General features: G+C 43.5%; 1 protein-coding gene across 1 annotated transcript; it reads right to left on the bottom strand.

Moving 5' to 3' along the window:
* Positions 1 to 5,173: 5,173 nt before the first annotated feature.
* On the bottom strand, positions 5,174 to 10,439 carry LOC124692248 (dipeptidyl aminopeptidase 4-like; the record flags this gene model as incomplete). Its single annotated transcript, XM_047225575.1, is given in 5 exon segments — positions 5,174 to 5,926; positions 7,043 to 8,155; positions 8,236 to 8,265; positions 8,803 to 9,009; positions 9,816 to 10,439. Coding segments are annotated over 5 exon segments (2,391 nt in total). The 3' UTR covers positions 5,174 to 5,374.
* Between the last annotated feature and the right edge of the window lie 3,578 nt (positions 10,440 to 14,017).

The raw sequence follows: 14,017 nt of genomic DNA, 5'->3' as shown, positions 1-14,017 counted from the left end.
AATTCCTATTATTGTTGTAAGAATTTCCATAAGAATTACCATAGCCGTTGCCATTATTATAAGGATATGGCCTATAGTTGTTACTAGAATTGTTCCGGTAAGCATTGTTGTTGAAATTATTATTTTTAATGAAGTTTACATCAACATGTTCTTCTTGTGCAACCAATGAAGCTAACGGAACATTATTATAATTAACATTAGGCCTCCCACTCGCAAGCATAGACATAATAGCATCAACCTTATCACTCAAGGAAGAGGTTTCTTCAACAGAATTTACCTTCTTACCTTGGGGAGCTCTTTCCGTGTGCCATTCAGAGTAGTTGATCATCATATTATCAAGAAGCTTTGTTGCTTCACCAAGAGTGATGGACATAAAGGTACCTCCAGCAGCTGAATCCAATAAATTCCGCGAAGAAAAATTTAGTCCCGCATAGAAGGTTTGGATGATCATCCAAGTAGTCGATCCATGGGTTGGGCAATTTTTAACCGAGAGATTTCATTCTTTCCCAAGCTTGAGCAACATGTTCAGTATCTAATTGTTTAAAATTCATTATGCTACTCCTCAAAGATATAATTTTAGCAGGGGGATAATATCTACCAATAAAAGCATCCTTGCATTTAGTCCATGAATCAATACTATTCTTAGGCAGAGATAGCAACCAATCTTTAGCTCTTCCTCTTAATGAGAAATGGAACAATTTTAGTTTAATAATATCACCATCTACATCTTTATATTTTTGCATTTCGCATAGTTCAACAAAATTATTAAGATGGGCAGCGAGCATCATCGGAACTAATTCCAGAAAATTGATCTTTCATGACAAGATTCGAGTAAAGCGGGTTTAATTTCAAAGAATTCTGCTGTAGTAGCAGAGTGGAGCAATAGGTGTGCATAAGAAATCATTATTATTTGTGGTTGTGAAGTCACACAACTTAGTATTTTCAGCGTTGGCCATTTTAGCAATAGTAAATAAAGCAAACTAGATAATGTAAATGCAAGTAAACTAATTTTTTTGTGTTTTCGATATAGCAAACAAGATAGCAAATAAAGTAAAGCTAGCAACTAATTTTTTTGTGTTTTGATATAAGTGCAGCAAACAAAGTAGTAAATAAAATAAAGTAAGACAAAAACAAAGTAAAGAGATTGAGAAGTGGAGACTCCCTTGCAGCCGTGTCTTGATCTCCCAGCAACGGCGCCGGAAAAAGAGCTTGATGGCGTGTATTTCACACGTTCGTTGGGCAACCCCAAGAGGAAGGTATGATGCGCACAGCGAGCAAGTTTTCCCTCGGAAAGAAACCAAGGTTTATCGAACCAGGGAGGAGCCAAGAAGCACGTTGAAGGTTGATGGCGGCGGGATGTAGTGCGGCGCAACACCAGGGATTCCGGCGCCAACGTGGAACCTGCACAACACAACCAAACTACTTTGCCCCAACGAAACGAGTGAGGTTGTCAATCTCACCGGCTTGCTGTAACAAAGGATTAACCGTATTGTGTGGAAGATGATTGTTTGCAGAGAAAACGAGTAGAAACAAGTATTGCGATGAGATTGTATTTCGAGTAAAGAGAATTGGACCGGGGTCCACGAGTTCACTAGAGGTGTCTCTTCCATAAGACGAACGAGCATGTTGGGTGAACAAATTACAATTGGGCAATTGACAAATAAAGAGAGCATGACAATGCACATACATATCATGATGAGTATAGTGAGATTTAATTGGGCATTACGACAAAGTACATAGACCGCCATCCAACTGCATCTATGCCTAAAAAGTCCACCTTCAGGTTATCATCCGAACCCCTCCAAGTATTAAGTTGCAAAGCAACGAGACAATTGCATTAAGTATGGTGCGTAATGTAATCAACAACTACATCCTTAGACATAGCATCAATGTTTTATCCCTAGTGGCAACAAGCACAACACAACCTTAGGGGTTTCGTCACTCCCCCGGTGTCAATGCGGGCATGAACCCACTATCGAGCATAAGTACTCCCTCTTGGAGTTAAAAGCATCTACTTGGCCGGAGCATCTACTAATAACGGAGAGCATGCAAGATCATAAACAACACATAAGCATAACTTTGATAATCAACATAACAAGTATTCTCTATTCATCGGATCCCAACAAACGCAACATATAGAATTACGGATAGATGATCTTGATCATGATAGGCAGCTCACAAGATCCGACAATGATAGCACAATGGGGAGAAGACAACCATCTAGCTACTCGCTATGGACCCATAGTCCGTGGGTAGACTACTCACTCATCACTCCGGAGGCGACCATGGCGGTGTAGAGTCCTCCGGGAGATGAATCCCCTCTCCGGCGAGGTGCCGGAGGCGATCTCCGGGATCCCCCGAGATGGGATCGGCGGCGACGGCGTCTCGGTAATGTTTTCCGTATCGTGGCTCTCGGTGCGGGGGTTTCGTCACGGAGGCTATTTGTAGGCGGAAGGGCAAGTCAAGAGGCGGCACGGGGGCCCACACCACAGGCCGGCGCGGCCAAGGGGGGCCGCGCCGCCCTAGGGTTTGGCTCCCCTGTGGCCCCTCTTCGTCTCTCCTTCGGACTTCCGGAAGCTTCGTGAGAAAATAGGCCTCCGGGCTTTTATTTCGTCCAATTCCGAGAATATTTCTTTACTAGGATTTCGAAACCAAAAACAGCGAGAAAACAGCAATCGGCACTTCGGCATCTTGTTAATAGGTTAGTTCCAGAAAATGCACGAATATGATATAAAGTGTGCATAAAACATGTAGATAACATCAATAATGTGGCATGGAACACAAGAAATTATCGATACGTTGGAGACGTATCACTCACCGGTTGAAACAGTTGCAGTGTATGTGGATTGCCTAGCCCCAGGCCCGGGCCCGCAGGAGTGCGGCCCGTGCGGCCGCACAGGGCCCCAAAATTTTGGGGGCCCAAATTTTCTGACTTTGTATTATATAGTATGTACATATAACTTAAATCATAATAATATTTCAGTCCAGGTGGTAATGGTCAAATGGTGCGCAAGCGCGATAGAATGGGTACATATAATTGCAGGTGGCAGGATCGAATCTTGCTTGCTGCTACGTCTTGTATTTTTTTCCCTCTGATTTTCTTGCTGGCTGCGTCTAGTTATTTTCCCTCTGATTTTAGCTATTCCGACTAATCGCTAAGACGTACTAATAAGAAATAAAATTCTAGTTCTAAGTCTTAAACATGCCAAGATTTCTCGGATTCAAATTATAAAAAATTGCACTATGTTTTAATTTCATAGATTGTTAGGTAATTTAATATAGCGTTATTACATTTCTCTCATGGGATAATTCTTATAATACACACTACATATTGGGATAGCTTTGCATGTAAGTCTTTGAGATTCTGAAATTATTTTTCTACTTTTAAAACCTAAATAGAAAACCATTACGGTTAGACCACCGGTCCAATCGGATTTTAAGCTATACAATATGTTTCCTCTTAAAATAATTTTAAGCTGATTTTGTCACAAATTTTGAATCTACAAGCGCAAGCAAGTAATTCTCAGTTTAAATGCCCATCTAAGGCATATATAAATTATAGTTATCTATTAATTATAGTTTTTAATCAAATAGGGCCCCATTTACAATCTCGCACAGGGCCTCAAATTTTGCCGGCCCGGCCCTGCCTAGCCCTTGAAATTAGTTTGGATTTTTAGTTACGTTGGCTACTGCATGAAACTTGATATGGTATTAGAGCCTAAGCTCTTATGTTCAAGTCTAATTTATTTAAAAGCTGTCCATGCATATACCTCTTGATTCATACGTGAGATTTTCTGTGCACGTGTTGGCCTCCACGAGAACACGCAAGGGGGTGTTACATTGTATGGGGATTTCCTAGCTCATCTTGGATTCAAGTCTCAGACTCTCAGTTATTGCAATTTGGATTCCTCTTTCCATCGGTTCAGCCACGAAAGAGGATGGGGTTTGTTTTTCAATTGCTCCCATGACCATATTTTATAGAAGGTAGAGGCTAGTTTAGTTTGAAAATGAAAAGATAGTTTACAAGAATCTAAACCCACTGCGCACAACAGTTTAGGAGTTTAAACCTCACCAGAAGGGGGAAAAGGAAGCTAAATTATCGCTGCTAGTTGAAAATCACAGCTCCTGCCAAGACGCGCAGCTTCATGTCTTCCACGATCCGGGACCCCAGGTTATCTTCATTACATTGGGGTCGAATGTTGCCGAAAACCGAGCATTCCTCTGTTTTGCAGGCTCCAGCAAATCATAATACAAGGAAATCGAACTTCTTCTCTCCTTAGTGCCAAAGTGCGCTCTGCTCGTAAGCCACCAATCTTCCAACTGATCTGTGATTTGAGGGCTGGCCACTTGAATACTTGTTGCATTGAAGCAGTGTGACAAACCTGTCGAGCGTAAACTGTGGTCCGTTGTGTCCTCCAGCAGATATAAGTAACAAGGAGCAGTCTGATCGTTCAAGCCATGCCTCGACCCTCTATCCGACGTCCACAGCTGTATTGTATACCATGCCATGAGAATACCTTGCATTTCAATGGAGTCCGGCACTTCCAAATGCAGTCTGCTCCAGCGAATCGGGTCGATCCTTGTGAGAGTCTGATCCTTATATATCGATCGAGCTGAATATTGGCATGTAGACGACCATGGCCAGCTGGACTGGTCCGGAAGTGAGGGGTCAAGAGCTTCCCTGCTGACCTCGCTCCACAACTTGGCAAGCTGCAGAGCTCCTTGTGTATCCGCCTACTGTTATGCAGACCAGCTTGCACCATCCTGGCATTACCATTACTTGTGTTCCTGGCCAAGCACCAAGGGCGCAACGTCACTCAATCTCTCGAGAAGAAAGTTTTTTAGACCGTCTGCCCGTCTCCAACTTGAATCTTGATGAGACTGTCAAACGCTGCACTAGCCATAGCAACTCTCTCTCTTTTTTTTTTTTTTTTGAGATGAGCCATAGCATCTTTGATAAGCGGCAGTCCTTGCCACGGTCTGACGGTCTGTTGTCCGTCCTGCTCAGCACTGGCAGCATACTCGAAGAGCTAAACCCTGGAAGAGGATGATCAACTCTCCCAAACGGTGACATTCGCCCTAGCCGGCAGGCGAGACCGTAGGTAGCAAAAAGACCAAAAAAAGTCTTTCGCAGCTGGTGGTAAAATTCCAAAATCACACGAAAAACATTGGATTATTCAGAACGCTCTCACTCTGAACCCAGAGCAGCTGACTACTGCGGTCATTATCACAGAAAAGAATCATGCATGTCCCTGCCCTCACGCCATAAATACAGATGGTGAAAAATGAAATAAAACCCCGGATATGGTACCAACTATCCAAGCCAAAGTTACACAGGGCAACGGCAGATTTATACAACGCATTTTGCCCACTTTCACAGGCTTCTCTCTACAAAATCGAATATCCTCTCCTCCATATAGATCCGGTCATCTAGCTGGCGTGGCATATGCCTCTCGTCGGGAAAGAGAAGGATCTCGTAGGGCTTGCGTTCCGCCATCAAACGGTTGATGAGCCTAGCCGTGTGCCTGAAATGCACGTTCTCGTCAATCATCCCGTGGACGAGGAGCAGCTTTCCCCTCAGATTCTTCACATGGTGCATGATTGACCCATACTCGTAAGCATCGCTGTTCTCAGAGGGCAGTCCCAGGTACTTCTCTGTGTAAAAGGTATCGTACCCGTCCCATGCAGTCACCGGGGCACCAGACACTGCGCAGCAGAACACTTCAGGGAACCGTGCAAGGCACATTGCTGAGAGAAAGCCACCATAGCTCCAGCCATAAAGACCGATATGGCCAGGCTTCGCAAGGCCTTGCTTTATTAACCACTCAGCACCCGTTAGTTGATCTTCAGCATCGACACGACCGATGTTGTACTTCAGCTGTCCCTCAAAATGCAAACCTCGCCTCGCAGATCCCCGGTTGTCCATCTGCAAGGATATATATTGTCATGAGTATTAACATGAGATAACTGATAGATACAGGTTCTGCGTTACTGCAAGTTATATGCATCTAATTCATATACTCCCTCCGATTCATATTACTTGATGCTAATATAGATGTATCTAGACACATTTTAGTTGTAGATACATCCATTTTAGCATTAAGTAATATGTTACCCGCAAAACAAAACAAAAAAAGCATTAAGTAATATGGATCGGAGGGAGTATTAACATTTATGTACTCATTATTTCAAGGTTTTCAATTGTTAGGGGTGTGCGTGTGCCACACAGCAGGTGTACAATAACAGCATTCCAAATTTAAGCCATCGCCCAGGCTTCTCAGAGCAAAGAAATTTGAACCAAAGATTGACCAATATTATTGGAATGCTACTTTAACTGTACAAGTGTGCTGAAAACCGTTGGCATTCTAAGATCTTCAATAGCTCTACGGTTTTTTGAGAGAGAAGGATCTATAGTTTGTTAAAAACAGTCGAAACATGCATTCCATGCAGTAAAATATATATTGACGAAGTTTTACAGAGAATATGTGTGTCTAACAGCAGAGATTAAGTACGCAACTCGACCGTTCTTTGTTGCATACACCACTGCTAGACAGCCAAGTAAATTTTCAATTTTATGAAGGTACAAAGTACCACGAGCAGTTAATGCAACAACTGGATATTCCCTCTATGCTTGATAAACAAAAAAAAAAATTTAACATACTTTGGTTTTGTCAAATGTGGCATTAGTGTATTTCTTTTCAAATCTTGTTAAAACTGAAAACAGCATGCTTCCACATGCTTAGAAAATCATTTACATATAGAGAGTTATGGACAATGAAATTCAGCGTACTAGAGTGGAGTTGATATTTCTGAGCAATGATATTTTATACATTTAAGTTAACAGCTCTGAAACTGATAGTGATTTGTAAAATATGATATGCATTGCAAGTTGCTTGGCTCTAATGTAATTTTTTGCTTTTTTGACGTCCCTATTTTCAATAAGAAGTTCACCTATGTGTAATGCGTTGAAAAAAAAAAAGAACTTCTAGTAGATAACTCTACCTCAAGCAGAACAAAATAGTAGTAAACACCGCATATTTACCTTCCAAACTAATATCCCCTTACTTCGAAGATACTGAGCTCTCATGTCGACTGTACTAATCCACGAGTCACTAACGAGCTGGACACTGGGACCACCATAAACGTTTATTAGCGTTTTGTAGGGAGGCGGTCCATATTTCTTCTCATCGGGAAGGTAGAGAGTTCCATAAAAAGAAGTTCCATCCTTTCCTGAAAACTGGACCATCTCTGGAGACAACTGTTGAAACTTTTTAAGGGGCTGAACTGTCAGTGGCTGCTCATAAATAGGCATTATTATACTTCCATCAAGCAAAGAACACAACCGAATCACAGGTGGTGATTTTACTGAGTCATACACATCAATAAACCTTATCAACTGATGATCAAGAATTACTGAATGCCTTCCAGTGCCACGGGTCAACCTCTTAGGGGTTTGCAGTGGAAGGCTCCAATCAGGAAAGAGGTTGGTATAGTACAGATTTGTCTCTAATGGTCCATCCAGTGTTCCAGTAAAATACACAAGACCAGAACTCTCATTGACACCAGCAATTTGGTCGACCATCCAATCACCTTGTGTGACAGGCCCTAAGCACTCACCATTCTTGTCATGAATATACAAGTGTCTAAATCCTGTACTCTCACTGGCCCAAATAAAGCCTCCTGGGTGCTTGCTATTCACTCCATTGTCTAGAGGAGTGAAACAATCGTGTAATGTTATCCATATATCATGCTCCTCTTCTAGTAAGACTTCCCTTTTACCTGTGGCAATATCGAACTTAAGTAGCTTAAGTTTTGTGTGGGTTCTGTTGAGAACTTGAACCGCAAGAGCATTATGATGCATCCAGCTAACTCTAGCTAGATATTCTTCATCACCATGAGCACCATTTGATTCTCCACAAAGGAGATCCATCCAAGTTACCTCTCCTCCACCAGAAGAAACAACTCCAAGACGAACTTTAACATTAGCTGCTCCAGCAAATGGGTAAGCATGATCTTCTTGAGCATCTAGACCAACAGAACTTTTGCCCTGATGCATAATTCTGTATAGTGGAATTGTAGATGAATCTACTTCAGTAAATGCAAGGTGTTTACTATCAGGAGACCACCAGAATCCCATCTTCCTTTCCATCTCTTCCTAAAGTGAGGAACGCAACTCATTAGATAGCAATCATCAAAACAAATTTCATACCAATGTTGATGGGTCATGGTGAGTACCTGTGCAATATACTCAGCAAGTCCATGCACCTGAAAAGATAGAACAAATACAAACAGTTAAATTTGGAGTTTTTCCGCACTTCCCCTGTATGTACAGTTCTAAGAATACTGTTAGCGAAAGAACATGCATGCTGTTAATGATGATGACGAATTATTGGTGGAAGGGGATGGACACTCATTTTTTTGGCAGCTTAAGGGGGTGAATTTAAGCTTGCTAGCTTTCAGTTAAGCCCAAACATAAGCCAGCTGATTGGCCCTGGCTTTATCTTATTTTCGTGGCAGGCTCAATATTAACCTCAAATAAAAAGGCCATGGTAACAAGAGACTGACATGGAATATTTGAACTACAACTATTAATGATTACACATGTTGTGACAAATTATTAGTATACAGTTTCATAGTCATGTCGAGTTACATCTCAACAGCAAAGCATAAAGAAGGATCTAGGAAGTCAATATGGTATAATATTTTGCTGCATGCTGAACAAAACTTGGATATGGTAACACACAGCACCTGTGAATATGCTGGTATTAACACACTATTGTTAACAGAGAACCAAGGAACTACCTTTCCACTCTCTCTTGCACCGAAGGTCAATTGCCTAGTTTCCCCATCACCAAAACCCGAGTTATGTATCGTGCACTGCAGTTCATCATCCCTGACATATGCAATCATGGTCCTGTCTGGAGATAGATGTGGGTCAATAATTGGTGATGTAGAAGAACTTTCTAGCATGAGTACTGGTTCAGAGCCAGATAAATCCTGGAAGTAAACCTGTTAAAAAAAGCACAAAGTACAATTATACATCTCTTACGAATCAAATATCTCCAAGATGTACAAATATTTTCAGAAGCATCAAAACTATATCAATATCAGGATATGCACAATACAAGGCATTGCTGTGCAATGCCAGATTAACAATGAAGAAAATGAATGCAAACTCTCTCCCCAGTTATCTGATTCCTATCCAAATTCTTCTTCATCCACCTGTTTTCTTTCTTTTGTTCTGTGATACTTCATCTGTTCCCTTTTATAAGACGTTTTGGCAGGCTTAGTTAGCTTGCCAAAACGTCTTATAAAAGGGAACATAGGGAGTATTTGTCTATCCAATCCTGCGCTGGGTTTTAACAGTACCGAGCAAGGCAATATGACCTTTACAATCTCATGCAACCAATATTCAGATAGGACTACTCTACGTACGATTTCCAGTATCTATACAATTCTGATGTCCTAGTGTGCGGCATACATCCATCGTGGCAAAATTTGATTCTATGCATAGCAGTGGTGTATGTCAGCTTCCTAATGCACCAATACAAGATGTGGTACTATACATGAATACATCGTGCAAGATCACAAGCACAAATCTGCAGACACCAGTCGATTGAACTCTGTCTTTCTGTAAATTGCTAGAGAGCTAGAAAGAAATCAGCAAGATACAATATCAATCAGCTTAGTTTCAATCAATTAGCTTATTCGGCATAAAATCAACCGGGACTAGTAATCCGATGTAAGCTACCAATTCAACCAAACTCAAGTTATGCAGTGAAGTAGCAGCAGAAAGTTGTAGGGAAATTACGAACCCCGGATGGGAGAGGCACGACAATGCCGGCACGAGAAGAGGGGGCGGCAGACCGACGGGTACGCCACTCGTAGCGTGTGACCCCAAGGCCACGCTCCCGGGAACGCTCGCGGCGCAGCCGCTCCTCGGCAGATAGATTGCCCTCCTCGAGCCCGCCGCCGTCAGGCGGGGCGAACAGAAGCTCCTGGCGGCGCTTTGCTGGGTCGAAGGTGAAGGCCTTGCGGTGGAGTGTGCCGTCGGGGCTGTACAAGAAGGCCACTCGCCGGTCGTCGGGGCTAAAGCTGAGCGCCACCGGCGACTCGTAGCCTGGCAGAGGATGCTGCACGATATCCTCCACCCTCATGCTGAGACACCCAGTGGATTCCTCATTGCCTCCGCAGCCGCCGGCGCTGCTGCCGGCGACGAGGGGGTCGGCGAGGGGCATCTCCGTCTGGAGGCGCGGTTTCTTGCGGTTGTGCTGATCCGCCCCCGCCACGTCAAGCGATCGCATCGACCGCGAAGCAGCCGCCGGGAGCCCGGGTCTGTCCTCCCGAGATCGCGGTTTGTTTCCTTTACGGGCTGTAACACCGTGATCTTGCCGACGGAAGCCTGGGATCTTTCCGCCGGAAAGCCAAGAAACGACGAGCCTTCCCCTCCAAAGAGGTCGGAGAAGGGTCGCCGGATCGGCGGCAGTGGGGAATAGAGATCGGAGGCCGCCGCTTGGGGAAGGGGGAGGAAGAGAAGTGATTTTGCTTGGAGTTTGGTCTTTTGGTTGTTCCAAGGAGCCTATACTATCTGTAAGTTTGTTGAGCCTCACAGCCTATTTGCAATTTTTATTTTTTTGGATTATACTACTTTTTTGGGGGACGGGTATCGTGGTTGACTGGGTTCATCTGCAATCCTATCCTCGACTTGGATAAGAGATCTCCTTTAGTTTCTGAGAGGCTCTGGCTAAGAAATTCGGTGGATGGAATGGAGAAGCTCATCTCAACATATGATGGAAATTTGGTGAAGGAAGGCTCATAAGTGTGGTTGTTTGGATAGAGCGTTTTAGTGTTGAGTTTTAGCAACACTTTTACTGTATAATTTATTTGTAAGCTTTAATTATTAATCACGCGAATTTACATGATTTATGGCTAAGAAATTAAGCAACTAATCACTTGTTCAAGTGTTGCAGTTGTTATTACAAATTGCTAGTTGGAATAAGTCATTGACCCCTAAAAATTGAGAAAAGGGATTGCTCCTATGAACAATATAACATCAGAATTTTCTTATCAAGCATGAAGGAAATGAGCCTTTGCAAAACACTGAAGATTCCTCAAAGTATCCAACAACTTTCTCTATTTTTGCACAAATATGCATTCTCAGAAACAGAGGAAATTGCACGTAACACCATATGTTGGCGCATGTTTTGCAAGGAACCACAACCATGACTTGTTTTTGCACAGAACACCATATTTTTTTGTAATTGTTGCACAAAACACTAAGTAGGGTCGTTACTTCGTTTGATACATAATTAGTCGCATAAGCCCACTGACAGTACATACGTGGACTCCGGCGTGGACCCCGACAAGGACCTGCCGCATAACTCTTCCTATTGTTCGGCCCCACCGCCACCATCTCGGTCTCTGACCATCGTTGTCGCCTCCCTCCTCTGGAATGAATCCACTTTTTCATTCTCAATACTAGGGCCCGCCCCTGGTTCAGGGGCAAAATGGTCGAGGGGGAGGTAGGTTCTCCGGCGCAGGCGACGACGGTGGTGGCAACGCCTGCTGCGACGCCTGGATGGCCCTCGAGGTGCGCCTCGATCATCTACCGCCGAGCTTCGCGCTCGGCCTCAAACCACCGGCTCCACATCGGGGAGTCGAAGGTGTACACCGGATCCCGCTGCAGATCCAGCGGGAGATGCGCTTGGCTGCGGAGGATCTCCGGGCGTCACCCGGAGACGCGCAACAGGATGGCCAACACCGGCACCCGCGCATGGTTATTAAGATCAGCTAGCGCGTGTGCGTGGGGACGACAAGTGATTGGAGCGCGACCGCGATCTTCATTTATTAAGACCAGCCGGCGTTTGTACGTGCGCATGGGCCCGTGTCTCCTCACCTCCCTCGACCACTAATGGGCGGGCTCGAGGATTTTCCGAAAGGACGCGCACATACACGTTGCCATCTGCGGGCAGCACATAACCAACCCATAGGCCTAATTGTGTGTCAAACGAACTAATATCCCTATTTAGTGTTTTGTGCAACAATTACAACAAAATATGGTGTTATGTGCAAAAACAAGACATGGTTGTGGTTCTGTGCAAAACATGCCCCAACATATGGTGTTATGTGCAATTTCCTCTCAGAAACATGACATACTATGTACCCTAACTCTAAATCTGTGAGGATGATTAAATGGCATGAAACTCAATTTTTGCATTTCCTTTCATTCTAGCAGGATCGCTTGGAATAGCTCCCAAAAATGTCGAGCTAAGTGATGTTCATTGTCTATGCATTCACATGTGTAGCTAGGTCTCGCACTTCCAAGTTGATCCGGAACCTTCAACCACAGAATTGGCATTCTTGTCCAACTCTATTTTAGAGAGTGCTATGTTAGGACTAGAACCTTAAAGCATATATTTTCGGGCCCAGCACAATGTTCCTCATAACTTGTAATTTTGATCCAAAACCTTCGAGTGTTCTATTCCAATACCTTTGCGGTGTTGTGTTTTCTGCAGGACTTATGAGCATGCGGGAACCACCAGGTGTAGAAGAACATGTACGTCAACTAGAGAGGGTTGAATAGTCAATGTTTTAAAATTAGTGAAAGTCTGGTTGCTTTTAACAATTTCTTTTTGTACTTCTTTCCTTAAAAAACTAAGCTTGCAAATTACAAAGAGCATACTTGTGGAAAAGTAGATTGGATGAATATAAAGAACCTAGGAAAAGGATGCAAGCGCGAAGATGTATCTCGAGGTTCGGATAGTTGGTTCAATCATGCGTCCTTGTTGGAGGAGGCTCATACACGAATTCCGAAGGATATTAAGTCCTTATTGTCATAACCCACTTTTCCCTCCTTGAGCTAGGACACCAAGTCCACGATAACCACTAAGAGTTAGATATTCACACGTACTAGGCGAGATCTCTAGCCTTCACAAACTCGTGGCTCCTTCACAACACAACACCAAGGTTTCCAAGTAATTCTATAGTCTTCTAGGAGGCAAGTTCAACTCTCCAAAAAAAAATATAACCTGGACGGTTTGACTAACGTTCGAAATAGGGAAGCTAAACCCTTTTTTGCTCAGTCTATCTGGACTATTTTAACTAAAAAAAACCTTACCCGGCGAATATTTTGGATGAAACAAGTCGTAGTCATCTGCAAAAGTTTTTTCTTCGGTGAATGGGCATTCCCAGCGGAAGGTAAAGATGGCACACACAAATTTTTGCCGTGTTAGATCCCATACCGGTAGAAAAATACACCGTGGAAGGTGGCTGGCAAGCCTAACGCCATTTAATGTTGCGGCAGATTAAGGGAGGCACGTATTAGTATGTCATGGATTGTAAGCGAAGTTAATTATGGATCTCATGCTAGAGAATAATCAACCGCATTTTGCTGGCTGGTCAGGCATCTCTCATTGACTAGTTTGACCCACCACCTCCTGGCCGAGCCTTTCTTTACCTTAAATCTATATCTCGTACTCCTTCCCAAAAGCTTCCTGGGCGGTGAGAGGCAGCAGCGGCGGCGGTGACCGTTCTAGTTCCTGACGGCGACTCAAATATGCAACGTCAGATGGGGCAGGTATGTAAGTTACTTTTTTCTCGATAAAAAAAAAATCGGTATCATGAATGTATAATTTGGGATTTTCTCAGGAAGATGTAGTGTCGTAGTGGATCTATGACCCGGGCTGGAACGGTGTCCCTATAGCTTATCGCTACAAAAGAACATGTTTTTCTAATAAATTTCCGCCCAAACTCGCCAAATTTGAGGCCAAGCACACCAGTCGTATGTTTTATGGTTGTCACTTCTTAACCCCAAGGTGTGCGTACCTGTTATAGATTGATTGGCCGTAGTCGAATCAACTACAACGAGGGTTGATCCAAATATGGAAGGTAACTAATCAAAGAAGTGAGTGATTACTTGGGTTAGACGAGTTGGAGATGGAAGCAAGTGAGGCAGCCACGGTGGGACTTGGGCATTCACTAGAGGCGATTCGTGGAACCTATGAGGGTGTTGATGTCT

Source organism: Lolium rigidum, chromosome 2 (assembly GCF_022539505.1).
Source record: "Lolium rigidum isolate FL_2022 chromosome 2, APGP_CSIRO_Lrig_0.1, whole genome shotgun sequence".
NCBI lineage: Eukaryota > Viridiplantae > Streptophyta > Magnoliopsida > Poales > Poaceae > Lolium > Lolium rigidum.
Note: the sequence above shows the minus strand (reverse complement) of the source record. Positions and strands in the feature narration are given on the sequence as shown.